Consider the following 25,334-nt stretch of genomic DNA (forward strand, 5'->3'; position numbering starts at 1 on the left):
CAACACACACTCACCCACTAAATATATATATATATATATATATATATATATATATATATATATATTAGTGTACAGTGTCACATGGCTGCTCTCTGAGCTGCTCACGTGTGAATACAGTCAGACCTCTGAAGGTTTTTGATTGATTGAGTGATTGATTGATTGACTGACAGCAGCACAGGCATCTGTATTCTGGCAGCACAGTGTGACATGAGTGATGCTTGGCTGAATTTTTTTATAAGAGCTCATACATTTTAAAGCAATCCTCCACCATTTTTCCATGTTTATTTCCCTCTCTTCTCCATTTCCCCCCCCCTCCACAATTTTTCCAATCCAGAAAGGAATCCCTATCGGGCAGTTCTGCAAGGACTTCAATGAGAAAACCAAGGAGCTGAAGGAGGGCATCCCTCTCCCAATCAAGATCAATGTGAAGGTATGTTTGTGCAGCTCGCTGTGGGTCTGTCTAACCCCATCCCTGACCCATTACACATAGCACTTAGCGCCCCTCCCTACCACGATTGTGGCTAATTCCACGAGCTGCATAACATTATCGCAGCACTTCCATTATTCATACTCTACCAGCGAAGTAAGCCATTCCATTTGCATTCATTAATGAAGCAATACCCAGAGGAACCTGGAGTCAAGAAGCATTAAGTGCATGCAAGAGACGTGAATTACTCTAAAAAGAGGTGTTATGTTTGTAGTATTTATTTCACACAAGAACATATTTTTTGACTTCCTCATACCTCCCTCCCACCTTTTGTGTGCTGTGTCCTCACTGCTCTCTGTGTGTTGTGTAATGAGGTTCACAAGGAGGGAAAGCCTAATCCTTTCAGAGGCGTGAATTTATTTTGACATGCAATATCCAGCAACAGCTCTGCCATCACATCTGGAGCCCTGCTTCTGTCTATCAGTGCAGTGCCATCTGCTGGTGATTTGTAGCGTTGCAGTTCAAGCTGCACAGTGTGTGTGCATTCTGCGTGTAATGTGTAATGTGTGCGCATGCAACATGTGTCAGCCTCTGAGAGGATGTTTCTCTGCAGGCCTTCACCTCATCCTTGTCAGTAGGTTTAAGCACATCTTACAGTCCCTTTCATCTTACTTTAAAGGAACAAATTGACTTTTTCAGACATTCCACTTTTTCACTTTTCTTGCAGAGAGTCAGATGAGAAGATCGATACCACTGTCATGTCCGTGTGTGAAAGCCGGGAGGCAATTAGCTCAGTAAAAGGGCTGGAGGCAGGGGGGCAACAGCTATCCTGGGCCTCGTCTGAAGTTAGAAAAAAGTGATGCTTCCATCATATTTCTTCAGACAAAAAGACCAAAAGCCTCAAAAAGCTATCGTGCCAGCTCTTGGTCACAGCAGTTCTTTAAGCTTAACTCTGACATGCTGAGTTGCAGCTGTGGACGATGAGAATGTCATTAATTTTTCAGGTGTTTGAAGCCAGATATTGCACAAATTAACTTCTTGACCCGAAGAAGTCAGAACATTGTCCAAATTATTACAATCCATCCTGAGTGGGGCATGGATGTGAGGAAATACTTCTTCTTATAGTTGTTGAGATATTTAAATCTGGAACCACCACAGCTGTAGACTTGCATGAGTGAAACAGTAGTTTTGCAAGAGCTATGCTGCTCAAGCCCAGCAAACACTGAAACAAAGTATTTAATCATTTGGGTAAGCTTGCTCGGGATAATGTGTATATGTTACGGAAATGCATGTCAGAGCTTATTTATTTAACCAACGTTAACTGTGATGTATTTGACGGCAGAGCGCAAATGAGTCTCCAAAGGGTTTTGGGGTGGTTTTTTTTGCATTGTTTCTTTTTTTAGTCTTCTACACTGAACTCCTGATTATGAAGCAAGTAGTAAATGGATGAATAATTCAAGTCGCATCTGAGAAGTCATTTGCTAATGCCATAGACTGTATCTAAAAGATGGGGGGGAAACCTCCAGGCCTGGAAGTGAAGCCAAACCTGTTTTCTTTCTAATGAATAGTCGGTCGCTAAACAGAGGTCAGATTATATGGAAGTCTTTTATTCAGTTTTTTTTAAAATAGGTTTTATAGTCACAGTCAGTTAAAACATTATTAAAATTCATTTTAAAAATAAGCCATTTTAGAATCTCCAGTTAACCTAAGATCAGGCATGTCTTTGGACTGTGGGAGGAAGCCGAAGTATCCGGAGTGAACGCACACAGAAATGGGACGAGCATGCAAACCCACACAGAAAGGTCGCAGCCAGATAGGGGAGTTAAACCGGGACCCTTTGAGGTTACGGAGCTAACCAAAAAATCACCGTGCCACCACAGTGTTAGTTGAAGTTGAAGTTTTAAAATAACATTTTTACACTGGCTGCGTTGAAATGTCTTTCCAGCATGCTACCTATGGTAAACAAACACAATTATCTTAGATAGTGTGGCCTAAACCTCAAAATGTACCAATAAGTAACAGCCTAAGATTACTATATAATATTGTCGCATGAAAACACTATGACAGTCACCTTCCATCATTATAGAGTGACCAGGGCAGCTGGTGTGGTATGTAAAATGTTTTAAGTAAATAACAACATTTTGAATTTTATTATTTCAAAACAAGGAACGAAAAAAGTAACCAAATCCAAATCCTAGGACTGGTATTGGTTCATAAATAAATGGTACTCAGCCCTATTCAAAAGGCTTGACATACAACTGGGTGATGTCACAGTGTCTGCTACCATCTTTTATATACAGTCAATGGCTGGTTCAGTGACCACTGCAAAATGTGTGTCGAGATCAAGCAAACAACATAAATCCTGTTAATTAATTAATTTTAGATGCTCAGACAGTTTTTATTTGGGCAAAATCAGCAAATCTGATCTTCTGACTCTATATTATCTATAAGCATATTCTCCAAAAAATCTGAACTCCTCCTTAAATGTCACTAGCTGTTCCTTTGCTCCCGCTCCCTCTTTATTATCCATCTTTGAATTTTCTGCTTGCTCATTTTGCTCGTCAGAAAAATCCCCCAGCAGGTGTTTTCTCTTCAGAAACAACAGCAGCTAATTGAACTCTTACAACCAACAGCTTTTCCAAAGAATAAATGATCTTCCTTCCATCGAAAGGTCATATCGTGCGAGATAACATGTCTCCGATGACAAATCACCTGCTCCGCGGTGTCTTCTCAGCTCAGCCTGCACTTTATTGTCTCGTGTTTGTTTAAATTTTTATGTGACAGAAAATAGATGATGTAAAGTACTCTCCCAAGATGGTTTAATGATTGCATTGGCTGTCATATTCTAGCTAATAAAAACCTCCAACCAGGGAAGGAATCTGAATTTGGTGGAAAAAAAAAAAAAAAAGCAGGGTCAGAATGACTCAGTGAGGCTGAAGAAATTATTTTTGTTTTGGTCCTGAGGGGAGGACGGAGAGGGTAAGCACATGGGGCTCGGGAGCAGATGTGCAGCAGCACTCGGCTAAACACGCACATAGTAGACAGAAAAATGGAAACGCCTCATGCAGATGGCTTGGGTTACTTCAAAGTTAAGTGAGTCTCGTTCATGTAAAAAGCAGATGAAGTGGCACAAGGGATGTGAAAGCTGTGGAAAATGAAAAAATAAACACAAATATCACCCGACACTGCACTCCCCTCTGCTCTTTGTTTTGGTCAGTGGCCTTTTCTCTTCCGATTCAGCCTCATCGGTGTTATTTTCATGCCACAGTAGGCGGCTGTTCAGTGAAACAGCTCGGAAAAATCCACTGAACGGTACATGCCCAGCACTGAACAGCAGCAGACTGTCACTGTTAGCAAGTATCTGCTGAACATAGTGGAGCATTTAGTGGCTGAAGAGTCAGCTACTCCCCCAGAGGAGCTGGTGGGGCTAAACTAGAGCTAAAAAAAGACTCCCAATTCCTCAAGTGGTCTGAAACATGTCTCCAAATCAATAAATATGCTTTGTATCTGCTGGATGTGTACATAAACAACCGAGGGACTCTGCACCCTCATACGGGAGCAACTTGTCAATCCCAAGGTAACCCTGCCCTAAATCGAGGCTGCCTTGTGATTATGGTAGAGATCATAAATTACAACCGTACATCTTAACTGCACTAAAAAAAGACTTGAAACTACACCTGGAGACCATAAACTCGCCTGGAAAATTTTTGCTGAGATCATAAAGCAAGTGAGAAATAGGGTCATTTTCATTAAGGCTGCAGTGGAATAGTCCAAATAATCCCCTCCTATATCTTCTTCTAATCACTTTTCCTCTGCCGTTGATGGAAAACTTCATGAAGTTAAAAAGGTGTGAAGGAGAAAGTTGGAGAATCCGACTGCTTAGTAATGGGACGCCAGATGTTGTTGACTTGAGTCGAGTCATTTAATCGGAAGGTCAGTGATTCAGTCTCCCTCCAGTCCGCATGTTGAAAGTCTGTGGGTGAGATACAGTGTCAGAATGTGTCGGTACCTTTTCTGCAGCTATAGGGCATATATGGTCTCACTCTTGGCTGGAAGCAGTGCTTAAACAATGGAAAAAACACAAACTTTGTCCAAAAACCTCTCATGTTTAACGGTTTTCCAATTTTTCTTTGGTCATTTTAGCCTTTTTGGCCAGGGTGAAGGGAGTATCTGCCATCAAACAAGAAGACAGCCGCATGTAACTACGACGGTGTTTGCTAGTTCACCTTACGTGCATTAATTTAATAACGTGGTTAGCCTACTCAACGTTAATTACACACGAACAACATGAAGCTACTCACGCAGAGAAGAACGGCTGCTGCTGCCATCATCATCCGTCATCATTTCTGCTACACTGGCAGGGCTAGGGGCCAGGACTCTACTCTTCGGGTTCTTGGGGGATGTTGCTAACTCCGATAACAGGCACCACACCCGCAGTAAATGTGCACGGTGTGAGGTCTTGCAGCAAGCTATCAAATATGGTGCATTTCTCGGCTTTTAAAAAACACTATGCGTCGCCAGGTGTTTCATCGGATTTGAGGTGTTACCTCCTTTGCACAGTATCACACTATCATCTTAAAGCACTTGTTGCAGGCTGCTGAGTTTGCATCTTTTGCTGTGAAGTACAGCCAGACTTTGACCGCTTCGCCTTGGGCATTTTTAATCTGTAGCTCTGCTCTAAAAGAACGTACGTACCTGGCCCCGCCTACTATCCTTAGAAACGTAAAATGATTGGCTAGAATCTGAGGGAAAAAAAGCACCGAAATAAAGCACCGAAATGTGCGCTGCTTTTCGGTCTGGTTACTACCGTTTATGTCAGAACCGACACCGGTACCCATCCCTACCTGTGACTGAAGTCAGATTAATTTACGATAATCCGAAAGGCTGCAGAACAGCGACGCTTAAGCTGAAGACATAACTAATGCAGCCCGATTTATGGGAAAACTTTAATAGAACATTTTCTTAAAATATAAACTTGCATTCTTCACACAAGGCAGTAACTTCATATGGAGGTTTTGTTACAGCAGCATCCAGCTTCACAGTTTTCCTGAGAGTTTAACACTGCATCTGACACGACCAATATTATTGTGACCAGCTTGCGATCATTTTGCTTTTTGAAATGGTTGCTTCGAAAACCAGATGCAACCACTCTCAAAGACTGCGATAAAACACCAGCAAGATTGGTTTGTGACTGAATCGGGTCAAACTGGCAATTTCATGCGGTGATTAACTGTGATAAATTGTCAGAAATTGCAAATATGTTGCCATCTGCATACATAGAAATTCTCCAGCCTCAGAAACTCCATCACAGTCACAGGCGCTCAGCAGTCGTGCTTTTATGCAGAAATATGACCAATCGGCAACTGTTTGAGTCAAGTCCCCAACCGCAAGTCGTGCACATTGTTGCAGACTGACTCAGATTGATCACAGTGTGTTGGCAATGTGTTTACAAATTAGACGGCACTCTGTGTCATGACACAGAAGCTGGGAACTCGCAGATAATGCAGGCGATGCGACACCGAACAGAGGGAGACAGAGACGATGAAGAGGGGAGATAACAGGTGGGAGCCACGGCTGAAAACTGTAGACATAACAAGATTGGGGGACGTAAACAGAACACAAGACAAAGAGAACAACAATTACCAAAATTAAACAAGGCACAACTGAACGAGGAACAAGGGAGACAAAAATACAAAGACTAGAGGAACAGAATGGGAAAACTAAAGGGTTTTTACTAAGTAAACCTAAAGATTTCTGCAACTGAAGGCACGAAATAACAACTCCAAACAGAACTTGTATAAGGCAACAAACAAGATATAGAAATACCAGAAAGCTAAATTCTAACAATGCAGAATATGAAACCCTAATATAGAGATGACCAGAAATACAAAGTGAGAATGAACCTTGAGAACTCAAAGCCCGGGGTCCAGGTGAGGTTCTGTCCTATCAGGTGACCTGTGTGCTTGTCTTGTTAATTGAAAGCGGTCAGCCACTTTCAAGGTTGAGGGTGGTACATGCTCGAGCTCTGGGTAACTAGTTGGTCACGGGAGCTACTTGCAATCAGTCGCTGGATGTGAAAAAACATTAAATTTTTCTTCTTCCTAGTTGCAAGGAGGTTGCTGTCCAACTTTTATTCTAATGCAGCTGAGGCATTAAAAGGTTCACAGTGAACCAGCAGGTTATGGCATAAACTTTATCCATAACAGAAAAAGACAAAATAATAAGCTGCCTTGTTGATTGGTGCAGTAATTGACATCATAACCTTGAAAACAACTTATTTGAAATAAAGGTTCTCACAGTGGAATAAAGAAAATGTAAATTCTCCCAATCCACTGGGTAGGATTAATACTGTGAATTAATTCGCCCTTAAAACATGAAGCACACTGCTTCCAGACCCCGAAGAAGACCGACTAATATGTGATTATCTTTGCTTTACTCATGTGATAGTAAAAGCTTTTTAACTTTTTGCAATTTAACGGGCCTTAAGTTGAATTTCCAGAAATGTCCTAATCTTGTGAGAAGTAGGACCAAGCTATGTTTTTATATTGCTGCGTTAAGACTTTCAGCAAACTCAGCAGTACAGGGAATCCAAATGACTCAAGACTGTGTTTGAAGATTATCCGCCATTTTCAATTATCTGAGTTAAGAAGGTTAATCTGTTTGTTCGTTCAAACCAATTAGACGAATGTCGTAATTCTCCGCCAGAGTTGCTCTCGTGATGCGTGGCGACGGCTTCAGAGCAGACTTTAAAGAATCGTGCTGGAAGGTAGAGCTGCTTCTGACATCTTGGCTCAAAATCTAATTTCAAAATGAGTCGGAAAGAGTTTTCGAACTCAACAAGCTGCTGTGAATGTTAGCTCAGCTGCTGCAATTAGATTTAATTTGTGCTCCTCATGCATTAGCACGCATTCGGTTCACAGAGTCGTTTTCTGAAAAAATAATTAGATGGTGATGTTTGAAAAACCCAGGAGGCCGTTTCTAAAACCTCCCTTATTATTCTGCATGAAAATGTCCAGTGCATGAAAATACATTTTTTTTTAACCAGTTTCTTGCTCCTCACAATGATGATGTCAGGTCACAATCACCGGCCACTTTATCAGGTAGACCTATTCAATTGCTCGTTAACATAAATATCTACTCAGTCAGTCAGGGAGCAGCGAGTCAGTGCATTTAGGCACATAGACATGGTCAAGATGACCTTGTTTAAGTTCAAACTGAGCATTAGAAAATGAAGAGAGGTGAATTACGTGACTTTCAGTGTGGCATGGTTGCTGTTGCCAGACAGGCTGGTGTGAGTATTTTAGAAACTGCCGTTCTGCTGGGATTTTCACACACCGCTGTCTGTAGGGTTTACAGATAATGGTCTGAAAAGAGAAAATATCCAGTGAGAAGCAGCAGTCTGGGTAAAAATGCCTTGTTGATACTAGAAGTCAAGAGTAAAATGGACAGGCTGCTTCAAGTTGGTAGGAAGGCAACAGCAGCTCAAATAATCAATCATTACAACCAAGGTATGCAGAAGAGCTTCTCTGAATGCACAAGAAGTGGAACCTCGAAGCAGATGAGCAGACCTCACTGGGTGGCACTCCTGTCAGCTAAGAACAGGAAACAAACTACAGTTCACACAGACTCACCAAAATTGGAGAATTGAAGAAAAAATGTTGCCCGTGATGTGATGAGTCTTGAGTTCTGCTTTAACATTCAGATGTAAGGGTCAGAAATTGGTGCAAACAACATGAAATTGTGGATCTGTCCTGTCTTGTAGCAGTTTGGGGTGATATTTCCATAACCCACTTTAGGTCCATTAGTAACAAACAGCACAGCTTGCCTGAATATTGTTTCTGACCATCAGTCCATCCCTTTATGACCAGTGCACCCATCTTCTGATGGCTGCTTCCAGCATGATAACCCATCATGCCACAAAATTCAAATAATCTCAAACTGGTGTCATGAACATGATAATGGCTTCACTGTACTCAAATGGCCTCCACAGTGGCATGGAATAGAAGATTCACATCATGTCAGTATGGACCAAAATTCTGAATGAAGGCAGTTCTGAAGGCTAAACGGGTCCACTGGGTACTGGCAAGGTGTACCTAATGAATCGACCAGTGAATGTACCTGACACATCACAGCAGAAACTGTCATGACCCTCCATTGTAGACGTGTGCCATTGAAACAAACCAATTTGCTCAGCTGTTTTCTGGATTGGGAGAGAACTCTCTTTCTGTTAATGATTGTTTAAGTGCCATTTCACTCATAATGTTTCTGCTGACCTCGGTGACGCTCAGTAGACGTGTGTTAGTCATGTCCTGGGCAGCTTTAATCTCTTTTTGGCAGAGCCTGTGGGCTTTGGCTGCGCACATCCCATAACATCATGATTAAAGTTCTCTTGCTGCATGAAGTTGTTTCATGAATTTAGGCTTGTTAAAGGCTGTACTGTGTTTTAATGTCATCATCCTGCCAACATCCAAGTTTGTGAATGTCATAATTCAAAAACAAGGAGCTTCAAATTGATACCGTAGCTGTATCTACTAAAGACAGAATGTGATAACTCGAGAATGGGATGACATAGGATTTTGGTGCCAGTATTTTTATTTTTTCCAGGGGGATGCAAACACACTGGTGTTAATTTGGGGGAAATAATAATTAGGATCTCTGGTAAACACTGTCCCATGTACTTTGGCTGTGCTAAAGCACAAAGCAATACTGGCAATAGGGTCAGGATCAGGATGTTAAAATCTTGGTTACAATAATATTTATACATTCTGCAAAATCTCATATATTCACACTCTCAAGGGTTCATGGGTGTTAATATTAATTCCTCTGTCTCTCTTCTTCACTCTCAGCCTGACAGAACGTATGACCTGACGATCGGCCAGCCCACGGTGTCTTACTTCCTCAAACAAGCGGCAGGAATTGCAAAAGGAGCTGGAAAGACAGGTGAGAGGTCTTGCCTCAGTCATGTATCTGCTCTTAAGTTTTCACCTGCTGAGCGCATCCTGTTATGGACACATGTCTCTTCATGGACTCGGATTTGAGCTTTGCTGTGATTGATGTTAAATTCATGACATATGGGGAAACGCTGCGGCAGAGGTGGGAAGTGGCAAACATGGTGTGTTAGGGAAAGAGAATTATGGATTTTCACGTTTTATGCTTCGAGCTACCTTCAGCTGACTCCTGCAACACCGACACACTCACCTGTGCACACAGATTTCCCCCTCGCTTTGCCCTCCTTCATGCCAAACCTTTCTTGATATGTGGAGTGAATTTTTATTGTTTTATTCATGCTTCGCCCTCTGTTTTGTGTGCGCGTCAAGGTCACGAGACGGCGGGGATGGTGTCCGTCAGAGCAGTGTATGAAATCGCACAGGTGAAAGCTCAGGACGAATGCTTCAAAATGAGGAACGCCTCCCTTGAGACGGTCGTGAAAAGCATCATCGGCTCAGCTCGCTCCCTGGGCATTAAGGTGGTCAACGAGTAAGTCCCGATTCTGTACTTGGTGTACTTCTAATCTCATTTCATTGAGCTATCAGGAAGCACCAATCGAATGTTTCAGTGCAATGAAAGAATCCCAACAAGTGTTAGGCTGAACAAGAGTGAGGGTACCAGATGGAGAAAAGCAGGCAGGGGAATTTAAGTCTTCATCCGAGCTTTTCAGTTCTGGGAATTCAACTGCCCACAGTTTGCTGTGAGGTGAAAAACTTCTGCAAACATATGAAGAAAAGCTGTTGACATAGCAGGATGAAATGCCTCCAGAGTACTGATCCTTTCTTGCTAGATTCCTACAAACTTCCTCCTGTTAAGATCCAGTGCACACCCACTGATGCACGGCAAAGTGAACGCAGGATAATGTAGAAGGGAATTAAAAAGATCAGCAGTTTTTCAACAACACCGAATCTAGGTTTTTCAGACAGGATCAGACTGATATCCTTATCCTTATTTCATTTCTTTTCATTTATTTCTTTTTGCCATGAACAGACACAGAACAGTGAACAAACAAGAGTGTGCCAGATGGTAATACATACGGAGTATTGACATTATGAAAACAGAAAATAACCAAAATATATAAAAAGGACTCGGTACCCTGTTGGGCTGAGAAATAAGTAAAGCTCATTGCTTGTGAGAGGTAATATATCAAGAACAGTCCCCCACATCCTATTAAATCTACCCCGAGTATTTGGTTTACACACAGGTAATTCTTCTATTTGTATAACAAATAACATCTCCAATGTGCAAAGGTGGGTGGAAAAGAAAAGAATCAGTTTATTGGCAACCAACATTCACAGATACAGAGCAATCTGGATATGAGGTGGAAGTTAAAAGGTTTCTACAGAGCATCCAGAAATTTCCAGTCTGCTGTTGGGTTTAATGTCTTTGGACAAGGCGGATGACGAACACTGGAAAATTTCTATCCAATACTCGCACAACGTCAGGCAGAACCAAGGAAGATGTGCGAGGATCCCCTCAGTGAGGCGACATTGGTCACACTGTAAGAATACAGATGGAAAAGATGGAAAGCTCGGTTTTGTTTCAGAGTAATACAACCTGTGCATCACCCTGCACTAAATCAATCTGTAGCTCACATTAACTTATGAATAAAGAACATTGCCTTTTCCCAAAACAGTCGGCTGACAGTTGTGTGTTCGTGACCTTGGCCCAGTATAAAAGCTGAAGAGACAGCAGTGGAAAAGCAATCAGCAATCTGAAATCGGGTGTTTGCAACCTGGAGAGAACAGGTAACACTGTTTCATAAGTAGGAAACGTTTCCTTACCACAGTGTCCGAATTAAAGAAAGGTCAGCATTCATTCTAAACATTACTTTTTAGGCATTTTTGCCTTTATTCGATAGTGAAGATCGAAAAGGAAGGTGGGAGAAAGAGCAGGGGGATACATGCAGCCAAGGGTTGAGGGCTGGACTCAAACCCGGCTGCTGTAATACAGCCAAGGGGCATGTGGTCGCCTACTCACCCAGTGAGCTAAACTCGTGCTCAACCTTCAGTCTTTCTAATGGCCAGAAGGGGATGATTCACCTGTTTGGAGAAACTAATTTAGATTACATAGCAGACTATGAGAAAATAACCCTATTGCTTATTGGGATGGAGTTTGTTTTTTTGTTTTTTTTTGTAAGCATGCACGTTATAAAAGACAACAGCAGCCAACATGACAGTCCAATGGCCAGTCAAACATTGTAACATATTGGGGTGTAGCGAAATGCAGAAATGTGCAGTTAAGCAGGATTTCAGCAACATCATGCTGTCTTGTAAGACAAACCAAGCTGCTACAATAACACAATCAAAGACCCAATGAAACTGTTTTCCTTCAAATTTGAAGTTCATTCTCGTCGCCACATTGTCAGAGTAACAAAATGGCCTCGGCATCCGTTCACTTATCACGGTAGATATTCATCAGTCCTCTCAGTCGACCGCCACTCATCATACTCCTGAGATTCAAACAACTGAAGCAGCGCTCAGTGCTGGCAGTAGATGTGGACAGAGGTCACTAATGGAAGCCTCCATGGTTCAGACTCCACATCATAACACTATCAGCGGTAACTTTTGCAGACTCTGAGCATAATCCTAACGGCTTAATACAGTTTGTTTTCTGTTTTCCAAAAACCCAGAGAACAAAAAGTTCCTTCTAAGCTGCTTGTTTGTCTTCTAACACACCGAACACATGAAGTCCAACATTATATGCAGTTACATTAAGACCAGACAACGTTCACATGTTTCCATCCCAACATTTGTGAAAAGATGCAGCTAAATATATAAACCCAGAGAGAGGTTCTGATTTTGTTAAAATTGTGTTTATGAGATGATTAAAAAAAAAAATAACTGTGCACTCAAAGGATACTCCAAACTTGATTTTATAGCTTAGTACATTAATGCAAGAAATTTATCGTTTTAATCAAGAGTTTGAATTTTTATTTAATGCTCCGTGTAAATTTAAAGTCCCCTTGTGGAGGAAAACAGACGATAAAGCGAAATGTGCTCTGCCGCTCGCTTACCTGGTGATTGACAGGTTGCTGCTGGATGAGTGTGCGGTTTCCTCGGGTTCTCAGTCAGATCCATCCCTCACATTTGACGTCTGGATTCATAAAAACAAAGATGCTCAGCTCAAGGCTTCAAAACCAGTATTCACACAAGGTGGATATGATTTTATACAGTCTGTGGATGCTGTAAATGTGGCCACTGGATGTCAGACTGACTCTGTCAGACACACAGAGACAGCAGACATCGTGGACATCGTTTGCAGTGGCCACTGTAGGGTTGTTTTTGGAGTGCTTTTGATTGGCTATTAGACATACTGAAACCCAACACCTGAGACCTTCTTGCAGTACGATGTGAGTCATTGCACAGACCTGTAAAAGCCCCTAGTCCTTTAATAATGAGTATCGAGCTAATGCAGCTGCACAGTGCACAATTAGGCTTCATTAAGACAAATTAGAAAAGAAATGTGCAGAAACAGCCTGCTAATATGCTAAAATGTTAAAAACTATAAATGATGCAGGGTTCCAGGGTTATCATTTGAATACTTACACTGGTTGTAGATATTGTACAACAGTGTTATCACATCACACCTGGCATTCAGTGCTGAACTATGATCTTTTAGTCTGAATGTTTGTGACTGATGTGATTTGGCTGCTGCTACGATGAAAGAGTATTTGCCCCCTTTTTGGTTTCTTAGGTTTTTGCATATTTGTCCCAATTACACGTTTCAGATCATCAAACTAATTGTAATATCAGACAAAGATAACCTGTGTAAATACAAAATGCATTTTTTAAATGATGATTGCTAAATCTAAACCTACGTGGTGTGAAAACAATCTTTCTTCTTTGCTAACTCATTAGTTAATTGTGATTAACCACATTTTTTTTATAAAGCTGGGTTCACTTTCACCGGCCACACTCAGGCCTGATTACTGCCAGATCTTTTTAATAAAGAAATCACTTCAATAGAACCTGTCTGACAAAGTGAAGGAGGCTAAAAAATCTCAAAAAGAAACGCATCATGTCACAATTTAAAGAAACTCAAGCAAAGTCATTGACACCTGTCAGTCTGGAAAGGGGTACAAAGTCATTTCTAAGGCCTTGATACTCCAGTGAACCACAGTGTGAGATCCATTATCCACAAATGAAAAAACCCTGGAACAGTTATGAACCTTCACAGGAGCAGTGACCTACCAAAATTACTCCAGGACATCACAAAAAAACCCAGAACAACATCTAAAGAACCGCAGGCCCAAATTGCCTCAGTTAAGGTCAGAGTTCATGATTCAACACTAAGGAAGAGACTTGACTTCCATGGGAGAGTTCCAAGGAGAAAACGACTGCTGACCAAATAAGAACACAAAGGCTCATCATTGCCAAAAAGCATCCTGAGTATCCCCCGAGACTTTTGGGAAATTATTCCTTTCCCAAAAGTTGAACTTTGAAGATTTGTTACATTTGGCATAAAACTGAGTTCACGAAAAGAACTTCAAGCCAACAGTCATGGTGGTCGTAGTGTAATGGTATGAGGCTGCTTTGCTGCTTCACGACCTGGAAGACTTGTTGTAAACTATACAAATGAGAATTCTGGAGAAAAATCTTCAAGGGAATGTGCAGACATTACACGGTTACGCAGGAGGGCGATAATCTGAAACCCATCAGCAAGTCCACCTCTGGATGGCAATAACATAAAATTACTTGGGGCCTAGCCAAAGTCTGGACTTAAATCCAACTGAGTTGCTTTAGTATGAGCTTAAACACACCGCCCATGCCCAACAACCCTCCAGTGTGGCTGAATTAAAACAATTCCAGAAAGAAGAGTGACCCATTGTAGGACATCACTAACACTTGATGGCAGTTCTTGCTACCAAGGTTGGCACAACCAGTGCCAAGCTGTCTTCTTGCTCATGGAAGTAAAGAGTCGATGTTAAAAGACAATGTGACGTTTATTGCTGTAAACTACATGGTTAGGGCTGTAGCAGTTTATTTTTAAGCGCAAAGGTGTTTCCATCGTGAAAAATGTGAAACCCAAATGTTTGAGGGGAAAAAAAAGAGGCACAATCGGTGTGATACTTAAATTAATTACATTTTGTTTTCTGTTTAAATTCTAATTACAAATTCACCGCTTAAGGAAAACAAAATGCGTTAGTCGTTTACAGTACAAAGAGAAACATGTTAAAACGCTCAGTTTTTGCTCCTGGTGTTAAAGGGTTAACGTGCAAATTGGGTTCTGAGTGTGTATTATGATTACACTATGAAAGCAAAATATGCTCAAAGTTAGTATGCATACCAGAAACCCTTGATTTTCCAATGTGCTCTTAATGGGCTCACCCACAATGTAGTTCGCAGAGGCGGCGGAGGAGCTGCCCACAGCTGCGGGGGGGGAAAAAAAGAGAAGTGTGGACGGTCATTAAAAAGCTCCACAAACAAGCCTGAAAACACAAAATAACTAGTGAACCTTTGGAGAGAAGTGATTTGTTTCCTGTGTGGGATGAAAGTTTGATTCCGAGGCTGCAGAGGTTTCTGTTAGAATAAAACTGCTAAACGTGTTTATTTTTCCATATACTGACTGCAAACGCAGCATGCCGAAGCACACCATGTAGTTTATAGTGACTGTAGAAATAGTATATAGTGCCAAATCAGAGAAAAAATGGGATGTTATGGGTTTGTACGTGTTGCTTTGGATTGCTTTTAGACGAAGCGCCATAAACCTGTTCGCTTTGCATTTCGTCCTATCCCTCCAGATCTTTATCATTTATGACGTGCACAGCATTTCATGTTTCTTTTTTTTTAATCACGTAGTTTAGTATTCAGGCTCTATCATCTGCTTCTGCCGCTTCCATTTCTACTTCAGCTAATAGTGCTGTATTTTTCCCAGAATCAGTTTCTCCCCCTTGCTTACAACCTAACTTGTCTCGTGGCTGCAGTGCATTTTGATTTATTGGGAGTACTGTCAGTGAAGAAATTGGTATCTCTGCCTTTTTGTACAATGAAATTTTCCCTGGATGGGTTGCTGAACACTGCTGCATTGTGGTGAGCCCCGAGAGAAGTCGGTGCTCTTTCATTCAGGGAGCTGAAAACAAAAAGGGGTTTGGAGTTAATGTTGCAGATAGCTGAAGGATTTCTCCTGTCAAGTTTAAAAAATAAGGGTGTATCTCTGTCCTCATCTCCAATCTTCCTTTTCTGTCTCCCTCTCTCTCTTCCTTGTCCTCCTCTCCAGTCTATCAGCTGATGAGTACAAAGTCTTCCTGGAGCAGCGAGAGGAGAAGTTGAAAGCGGACGCTGCCGCAGCAGCAGCCGCTGCAGCCGAAGCTTTAGCGGGCAAGAAGAAATGAAGTCCTGCAACATCCCTGCATTTCTCTTTATATTCATTTTATACATTCATGCAAAAACACTGTTAATGTGTGTGTGTCTGAACTTAATAAACACAACGTGTTACACGACACCCTTTCCTTGTCTTTCTGATATTAAGACTTCCCTTTAATGGCATACGGCTTACATCGCCTACATTTCGGCAACAACACCCACTTAGATTTTCAAAATATTTACGAGCCCGCGTGATTAATTTCCTTCCAGCTCAGCTAATGAAAATGTAATTTCTCTGTCATGGAAGGATTTGTATATTCAGTCTCTTTGATGTTATTATCTATTATTAACACTTCTGGAGGCAGTTTGGGTATTTGACAGGTTGTGCATATGGTTTCCTGTGCATTTCACATTTTTTGCTATCTATCAGGGATCTGAGGGGTTCAGCACATTAATTATTGCACAAATCACAAGGACCTCGGGCGGTGAGAGAATTATTGACTTTCAGAGGAATCTTATCGTTCTTCAAACTTCTGTTGTTCAAATTAATGACTTTTAACTACTTAAACTTTGTTTAAATGTGTTTGGTCTGCCAGTGCTGACACAGCTCGTTAGGTGTAACTGTCAGTCGAATAATTTTAGTAAAAATTATAATTATTCAGCTCGTAAAATATGAGGAATATTTTCTTTTATCTGTACTTATTTGTTGACTACTGTGTTCTTGAACTGCTCATGGAACATAACAAGCAATTTAGAGACATGAGCTTTTACTTTGACTCTGAATTAACAGGGATTTTTTTTTTTTTGCTGATTTATGTTTAAAAACCCTGAATTATTATTTTACTTTATCCTCATTTTTATTCTATCAAATCAAGATAAACTAGCATAACTGTCAGGGATCTCTAGGGTTTACAGAGTGTGGTCCAAAAAAGTGAACATATTCAGTGAGCAGCAGTTCTCTGGTTGAAAATGCCTTCTTGATGCCAGAGCTCAGACTGCTCATAACTGATAAGAAGGGGACAGAAACGTAAATAACTGCTCATTACAACCAAGGTATGTAACCTCTTAGAACGCACGACACGCTGAACCTTGAAGCAGATGGGCCTCAGCAGCAGAAGACCACACTGGGCGCCACTTCAGTCAGATACGAACAGGACACTGAGGCTACAATTTGGATGGCCTCACCAAAACTTGGACAAAAGAAGACATTGCCTCATCTGATGAGTCTGCTGTCACGTTCAGATGGTAGGATCAGAATTTGGCAAAAGCAGCATGAAAGCTTTGCATCGTCCTGCTGTCCTCCCTCACATCAACGGTTCTGGCTGCTGGTGGTGTAATCGTGCGGGGGATATTTTCTTGCCTCACTTTAGATCCCTTAATACTGAGTGGCGTTAGGACTAACAGCCTACCTGAGTATTGTTCCTGAACCTTTATGACCACAGGGGTACACTGTATTTGGAGACTAGCAACACTTTTTTCAAATATCATTTCTTTATTTCATGTTTTTTGATGGTGGTCTGCACCATACCGTGTGATCAAAAGCAAAAAATTAACATCATTGAAAGAATTACTAGGTATATTCTCAGGCAGAAATAAACATAATGGTTACTTGCAGAAATGATCAACAGTTGCAATCACTGGCTGTTGCTAGAAGATATATAATTGCTTGTTTATGTATTATTTTATATGTGATTTTTGCACATACTGATCACTGCTGAGGTGATAATAATTAGAGCAACTCGTTATCATGCAATGCTGAATGGTTCTGATTGGGTTCTGGGGTTAATATTGATATTATTTTTACACATAACCACATTTCTCCAAAAAGCCCTCCACTGAGGCTGAGGCCTCCCTCTGCTCTGCCACGGTGACACAAAGAACCAGTGGAGATGATGTGGAACTAGATTCCTAACTTCCCAGGTCGGTCCCCAATCTAATATATGATGAACTAGGGTGACTGGTGAAGCCCCCACCCTCCAACCCACAACAGCCTATTGCTGGCAGTCCCAAATACCACAGACGCCCCCAGGTGACATCTCTCTTTGCTCAACACGATAATAATAACGAGTTTTTAATGTTGTGGCTCATCAGTGTATATCACAAAGATATTGGTATCCAAGTATACTCTTTAATCTGTGATAATGCAATAATGAGACCACTCTTATCATCCAGTTTCACATTAGCTGTGTCTATACTCCAGGTTAAACAGCGGAGATTGGATCTTAGTTTCACCTGGAATTTGATTTGGTTAATTTACCCTGAAATATAAAACAGTTCTTTCCTCATTAGCTCTTTTCTCACATGGCTTCATCCACAACGTATACTGTACTACAAAGCATGCTCCTCTTGTTGCAGTGCTTGTCTTTGCCAGGAGATAGCAGCAGTTAGCTGTGCTGTACTCCCTCCACTCACCTCCATCAGTAACACTGCAGCAGGTACTAGTGGAACAAAATGTTCACTTGCAGAGAAAGGGTGGATGTTTAAGCCTGTGCTTCAACGTGTACATTAAAGGCTTATTTTTTCTGCTTCGTGGCACTGATAGTGAGACCTGAAAGGAAAAAAAAGATGAATATCCATCCATCTATATTCACTTATATAAATAATCATATATGTATAGTGATTTAAAGAAAGCAGCAAATGGATGTTTGCATGTTTGTTATTTTTCAGTTTTGTTATATCTGGTTATGTCCATCTTTTCCACTGTGTGACAGTTTGTCCCACATCCCTCTGTACTGTACCTCTAATTTTAGCCTCCGCTCACTCCTTCTTTGTCTCCCCTCTCTCTCCAGCCCTCCCCTCTCTGATCCTTCAGAATAGAGGCTGAGAATAGATGGGAGGCTGTTTCAGTCAGAGCACTTGAGCAGGAATGCCTATATATGGAGTCTTACACCACGCCGAGCGCTGACAGAGTCGCAGGTACATCAGTGAATGTGGGCTACTGTGATTTATAAAGAGGGGTGGCGGGGGGGGTCATATGCCTACTATTATGTTTGTGTGTGTGTGTGCATCATCATAAGTGGGAGGCCAACCGTGTGTGCCAGCGTACATGCAAAAACCTCGATGCCAAGTGTGTGCGTCAGTGTGAGTCAGATAGTGTCTCATTCTGTCTCGTCATGTGTGTGCGTCAGTGCTGTTGCTGAGCGAAACTCGCTCCAGGGGAAGAAATGGAGGAGAGCGAAAAGGGGGGAGGGAGGAGAAGAGGCAGGGATGGTGGGATGATGATAGCGATGATGGTGATGATGATGATGATGATGTGGCTGAGGGAGGAACAGGGGGGCTTGACTATGACGACACAAGTGCATCAGCAGCATTAAGTGCACTTTATTATAAATGCATTTGTATGACAACCAAATACACTTATAAGCATCACAATAGAACACTGGTCCACAATGTCCATTCTGCAGTAAGTAAGATGTTTAGAATATATTCCATCTTATGCAATAAAAATCTTTTTCTTATATGTACAGACCAATAACTGTTTCATACAAATGTACAAATGTGTACAACCTTTCTGAAAAGAACATATGCCTACATCCACAGACATAATGCATATGCATTAACATCTTTTTTGTTTTTGTTTTCAAATATCACACATACAATTATATAATTTTACACATGTATAGTAACTTAGCCTTTAATAGCTAGAACGTAGGAATCAATCCTTTACTTGACCGTAGACAACTCTACGTGAGCATGTCGACACCATGGGAATTGTACCATTCTCAACCCGTGTCGCTTGGTAACTGAATAGAAATAGCACCCCGTCCGTATTTTCATTTTTTAAAACAAAACTTTTGTATTCTAACCCCTCTCAAAAAAGAAGAATCGCTCATTCACATAGTCAATTGTGCCTCACTGCACCGCGCTCCAGTGGAGCAACGATGCAACTGTCCATGTTGAATGGACATGATAAAGAGTTCAGAGTTCAGCAGGTCAGGGCCATTTCAGGCACACAGGAGCCGCTATAAGCTGCCAGCATTTCAAATATTGATGCTGCAAGAATATCCAGCCAACTGCCATCAGGCCAGGAGGGACCTGAAGAGCCCACATTCAGAGTCTAATGTACAGTACAAAGTAGCAGTGGATTTGTGGCATGATCAGAGCCCCGGCAAACTTCCAGACAATCTCTTGTTTGGTGTTGCATCTCATAAAGCAATGGGACACCGGCAACAATACTGAGATCTTCACATGCCAGGATCTCCTCACATGTTTTCTTTTTTTTTTCCTTTTTTTTTTCTTGTTTGCACATCACATTGATTCACAAGATTTTAGATGGAGAGATAAATATGAAATGTTAAAGGTCTGAAGTCGCAAACTCAAAGCTCAAAGTATCTCAGGTTTTGTTGAATATGGTTGGAGATTTGTTGTCGCCTAGAAGGTTGTGAGGAACAGCTGTCTTCCAGGTCTGAAGACTGAAAAGAAGATTTCAGACAAGAAATCTTTCTTGTTTTTGGTGAACTGACAGTGTTCATCCTAAAGGATTTAAAGAAATTGTAAACATTTGACTTTCAATACGTTTGAGGTTTGGGTTTGCGTTGCTGCATGTCAGGCAAAAGTGCTATAGATCATCTGTCCTTTGAAATAACAAGAAATGTATTGTTCTGGGGTTTTTTTTTTCATTTTTTGTTCACAACAGATTTTTCACTACGAGTGAATACAAATGCGCATCTGGAAGTTAAACAGCGCTTCAGAGAGGTGTCTCTGCCTGATGATATCTGAAGCTCATGTAACAGAGAAGCTTGAGACACCACGTGGACTCAGAACCCAGTCAGTTATGGGTCCACGTAGTTTTGCACCATCGTGTTGAAAATCGCACCAGTTTTGTTGTAGTATACAGATAAATGACTGAACAAAAATATAAAGCCAATCTTTGTTCTTCGGAGACATGTAGGAGTTAAAGTCCTTAAGTTGTATATACATTATGTATATTTATACACTTAAATATTTTTTACTTTTCAGTAAAAGGATCTCCACAAAATATGACAATATGCCATACTTAATGAAGTAAGTCACAGACTTATTTTAGAACGGAGGAACACTTCCACTCCCATCTGAAAGACAAAAAAGAGAAAAGAGAGAAAGACACAATCAGTGGGGCATTTTCATTTTGTGTTTTGTCTTCTTATTAAACAAATCTGAGATTTTACAAAAGAGAGCAAAAGAAAGGGAAAGCTTCTTACCTTTGTGGAAGCACTGTGGCGATGGATGACATTGGAGTTGATACAACTCAGGTTGTTGCCCTAAGCCAGGGGCGATCGAGGCACCTGCCCCAAACATGGGTTCCAGGACGGCCAGTTCCTCCAGGAGGGACTGAGTGCAAGACACGGCAGGCGTGGGCGAGGCGATGGGCGTGGAGGTGGTGGGGCTGGGGGAGGCAGTGAGGATGAGGGGAGGGGAAGCTGGGATGGAGGAGCAAGAGGACACAGGAGATGACACCACCTCGATCTCCATTGCTTCCTCCGCTAGCCCCTCCCCTTCTGCCTTCACCCCGGCCTCAGCAGCCACAGTCGCCCCGCACCCAGCCATGGAGTTACATTGCGCCGATTGGACGCTACAGACGTGGCCCACTCCCTCAAACTGGGAGGGTTGGCGCCAACATACTGGGGTTTGAGGAGATGTTGGGCTCGAGGGATTGGGCATAGGGGAGGTCAAGGGGGAAGAGAGGCCAGGTGACTGGGAAGGAGCAAATTCATCTTGGAGGAGGGTTTCTAGGATGCTCTCTTCAAACAGAGAATCATCATCGTCGAGGAAGATGGGGATGTCCAGACCTCTCCATGCTTTGATGGGATAAAACTCCTTCAGCATGTGGACTGAATCAGCAGTTTCAATGGCTGGAGACAGGAAGGGGGAGGGAGGGGTGGAGGATGGTGATACAGAGGGAGGAGAGAGTTTTGACAAGAGTGGATCCAGGTAGAATCCCTCTGCCAGAGAGCTGATGTGTTGAGCTAGGAGGGATATTTCCGCCCTTTCCTTCTCCCTCTCAAGGGAGAAAAAGGAGAGGCATGGCTGTTTACCAGGTGATGCCTCGGGAGTCAGGAGGCCTTCGGGGGGGCACTGGAGGGGCCCCAGTGGTACATCTACATACAGTGGACCCCGTACCTCAGGAAGGGTCATCACTGTGCAGTCCCCATCTCCGGGGCTGTCAGGTGTTGGGGGCAATTTCTCATACAGGGAGACACTGCAGGGCTCGATGGGGAAAAGGAGTTCAGTAGATGGGGTAGGTAGTGCAAGAGGAAGTTTGGTAGAGAGGGTAGTGGGAGGAGCAGGGCTGGAGGCAGTAGTTGGTGGGGCTGTGGAGGATGCCGAGGGGGCCAAGGAGGTGGTGGCAGTGGCAGTCGTAGCGGAGGGCGGAGGAGTAGTGGTGCCTGTGGGGTCGAAGCTGAAGAGGGGTTCGCCAAAAGGAAAGCTAGCCCCACCCACCTGGGGGGTGTAGGGGGGTGTGCACACAAACTCTTTGGTCTGCTGAGCTTGTGAGGTGGGCACAGGGGGGAGAGGCAGGGGGAGAACTGGCAGTGGAGGGTCGAGCTGGAAGGAAGGTGGCAGGAGAATGTTCTGGGTTAAAAAGTCTAAGTCTGCTACTGTTTCAACAGTGACTGGAGTGGGGGAAGAAGCAGCTGATGGGGTTTCAGTGGGATGCTGCTGAAAGAAGCTTTCCTCCTCCAGCGAAGAGATACTGGAGCGAGGGTCACCCTCTAGCTGCATGGCCTCGGCAGCAGAGCTCCCTGGTTCATCAGAGGAGCCCACACTGCAGCCAGCAGTGCTGAAGTCAAAGGACTGGCCGGACAGGCCGCTGCTGCCAGGGGTGAACACCTGGTCTGGGCTGGAAAGTGTTTCTGGTGACTGGAGACTCAGGCTCTCCTGCTGAGACGTCCCAGCGCTCAGGACCAGGGTCAGCTGTGTCTGCTCTGAGCTGAGCTGCTGGCGCACTGACCAAGCCTCAGAATCACTGAGAGATAAAAGGAAAACAGAGGAGAACCGATGAGTTAGGTTGGCGGGATTTGATCACATTTACCAACTTTTTTGATCTCAAAATTGATGAGTAGTGTTTGGTTTGCTTTAGTAAATACCTGATGATGTAGTTGTTGCTGCTGATGGGGATTTCACCAGGCTGCAGTTGAAGAACCATGTAGAGCCAAACCCACGACTGGTCCTGAGCCTGCACGCGCACCACCATTTCAGCTCTGCCCTCTCCTCCTTCCCTCACTGTTGAAAAAGAGTGGCAGCACAAGTTGGCGTTAGTTTGTAATCCTATTAATCATCATAGTGTTTTTCAGTGTGTGGATGTGCCACAGCGCGCCCAAAGTGTGTAAGTGTGTGGGCATGTTTGGTTGTAACTGGTAAGTATGTGTGAAGAGTACACTTACATAGGCTACGGTGCTGAGCAGAGGCATGTGACAGATCCTGTGGGTGGAGGAGGCTGTACCAGGAGCGGGAGCTTAAAGCTGTCACATCAAAGCCAAGATAGGCGCTCACACTGCAGGCGGGGAGAGTGGGTGGCGATGTGTTAGCGGGATAATGTTTCACCACTTTATCTCATAAACATATTCCAGTTCACATTAAAGCAACAGGTGGGAGACGGAATGCTATTTTGTGGGAACTCACCTGTCCTGAGCTGTCTGCAGCCTCATGTCCCGGCCATGCTGGGAGTGGAAACAGGCCAGGAATAAATTGGACTCGGCCAGGGGAGGAGTGGAGGTCGACTCCCTCTCTGCCCCGGGGCTGGAACGGGTCGGGTGGGGCTCCAGAGGAGAGCAGAAACACACCCAGACTGGGTTGGAGGTCCAGTAAGACCCGGCGGCAGGAGAAGTAGAGGGGGGAGAAAGGCAGCGAGCTCGGATCAGAACCAGTTTGTTTCCGGCACTCTGCCTTCGCACGGACTTGGAGGTGTTGAAGCGACAGCGGAAGAGACGGTCTGAAGGGGAAATGAGAGCTTTATTAAGCATCACGTTTGGTTGTCAGTCTGTGTTAGGTAGAGAAAAAAAAAGATTAAACATTTATCTTACCGGTCTCGAGCGATGTAGTCGCTGACAGATTTGTCCTCATGATAAAGTGGTCTGAGGCGTCGATGATATCATACACACTGTCTCCCTGTGCCACAAGATCCACCTGAGAAAGAAACACACACAGCCACGTTAGTTACAAATCCCAAACTCGGGGTTGCTGAACTGCTAAGGCACTGGCCGTGTGTAGACTCACCATGGAGTGTCCGAGGTGCTCGGAGACGCTCTCTGACAGGTACAGAAGCTTCCCTTCTCCGGTCAGCAGCATCAAAAAGCCCGGCAGCGCCTGCATCAACTCCGACAGTTCGTGAAAAGACAGAAACCCCGCGCCCTCCTCGAGACTGACACCAGCTCCTGCTTCTGGAGAAAAGGGGAAGATGGGAAGGGAGTGAAGAAAAAAAACAGGGGATGATATTTGTTAATGTAGCTAATAAGAAAGAAAGAACACAATGTGACTGATCTCCGCATAGTAAACGCAGATGCCGCAGCGTGTTTCAGCACCACGGAGAGCGCCACGGCAGCACTCAGGATGCTGAGGCATTTCAGCACCACGGACAGCGGCAAAGTGCCGTTTAAACGCTGTTATCAACCTCAGTGTCGATTATTTACGTTAAATCAGTGAGTCACGGATTCACAGTTTACCCCCCAAATCCCATTTATAAACACAAAAGCTCATCGATAACACCGAAACACTTGTTGATTCCGCAACTGTGAGAGATGCAGTCTGTCTATGCAGCAGAACATGAGATTCATCAACAGGTCGATTTTATGTATATAGATAAATGTATTTTTGAAAAAATCATTCTTACCCTGAGTGAAGTAGACGGATTTTCTGGTGTACATGCAGGCCAGTGACATGATGTGCAGGTACGAGAGACGCGCTTTATCTGCATCAGATATGGGCAACAAGTCCTTCAGGTTCCGGATCTCGGCGTTGATCTGGTCCCGTCGAGCCTTGGATGCTCCCTTGGTTGAGCGGTACATTGTGGCTGCTTTGCTGCGTTGAAATATCGAAATTCCTCCTGATATAAGTTGGAGAGTTTGTGAGCGGAGTGTTGCTGTTTGAGGTCGTGCCTCGGCGGATCCCTGTCTCCGAGATGTCTTAAGAGACAGTTGGCAAAAGTGGAAAAGCTCTCAGGTGTGTGATCGGACTTTCATCTCAGCTGTTTTCTTTTCCAGAGCAAGGTTTAAAACCTTCTCCCGTCCGGTCCAGGTCAGCTGTAGCTCCGCCGCAGCGTCCAGCTCGGGTGCTGGCCGTGCTGCTGGATGTCTGTCCCTCCTTTCGGAGTGCAGGTGAATCGGCGGCTGTAGTAGCCGTCTCTTGCACAGAAGTCCGGAACCCGTAAATCTGGTTGAGGGACTCTGCTCGCCGGTCACTTATATAGCTTGGGACTCCGTCGGAGCAGGGGGGCTCCCAACGCACCAACACCGACGTAAAACGGAGGGAGGGGGGTGGAGAAGAAAGGAGGGGGCCATGGGGGGGATAGATATGTCTCATATCTGTGTTAGCATTGGTGAAACTCTCCCCCTCCCTCTCCCGTGCCCTCTCCTCTCGGTGACTCTTCCTCGACGTCAGCTCTTCCCTCTACTCGGTGATGACGTAGGGCTGAAATC

The 25,334-nt window shown here is 43.4% G+C and overlaps 2 protein-coding genes across 4 annotated transcripts in view; one reads left to right on the forward strand and one right to left on the reverse strand.

Moving 5' to 3' along the window:
- Positions 1–15,859, forward strand: part of mrpl11 (mitochondrial ribosomal protein L11) — a 71,539-nt gene extending 55,680 nt beyond the window's left edge. Inside the window, exons 3-6 of the mRNA XM_019365057.1 lie at positions 335–430; positions 9,274–9,367; positions 9,745–9,904; positions 15,635–15,859. Coding sequence (XP_019220602.1) covers positions 335–430; positions 9,274–9,367; positions 9,745–9,904; positions 15,635–15,749 — 465 coding nt within the window. The 3' untranslated portion in view covers positions 15,750–15,859. The remainder of the gene's footprint in view (positions 1–334; positions 431–9,273; positions 9,368–9,744; positions 9,905–15,634) is intronic.
- A 3,161-nt stretch (positions 15,860–19,020) lies between these two features.
- On the reverse strand, positions 19,021–25,088 carry npas4a (neuronal PAS domain protein 4a). 3 transcript variants are annotated; one of them, XM_013270940.2, is made up of 8 exons: positions 24,530–25,088; positions 23,917–24,074; positions 23,724–23,826; positions 23,323–23,632; positions 23,085–23,194; positions 22,788–22,923; positions 20,901–22,666; positions 19,021–20,771 (listed from the first exon to the last, which is right to left on the reverse strand). In XM_013270940.2, exons 1-8 carry the CDS (start codon positions 24,702–24,704, stop codon positions 20,743–20,745), a joined length of 2,787 nt encoding a protein of 928 aa, XP_013126394.2. In that variant the 5' UTR covers positions 24,705–25,088; the 3' UTR covers positions 19,021–20,742. The 3 variants fall into 3 exon arrangements, with proteins under 3 accessions (XP_013126394.2, XP_019220614.2, XP_003444666.1); XM_019365069.2 differs by having other exon boundaries at positions 23,917–24,077; XM_003444618.5 differs by having other exon boundaries at positions 23,917–24,080; positions 24,530–25,087.
- Between the last annotated feature and the right edge of the window lie 246 nt (positions 25,089–25,334).

This window comes from Oreochromis niloticus, linkage group LG2 (assembly GCF_001858045.2).
Source record: "Oreochromis niloticus isolate F11D_XX linkage group LG2, O_niloticus_UMD_NMBU, whole genome shotgun sequence".
Lineage (NCBI taxonomy): Eukaryota > Metazoa > Chordata > Actinopteri > Cichliformes > Cichlidae > Oreochromis > Oreochromis niloticus.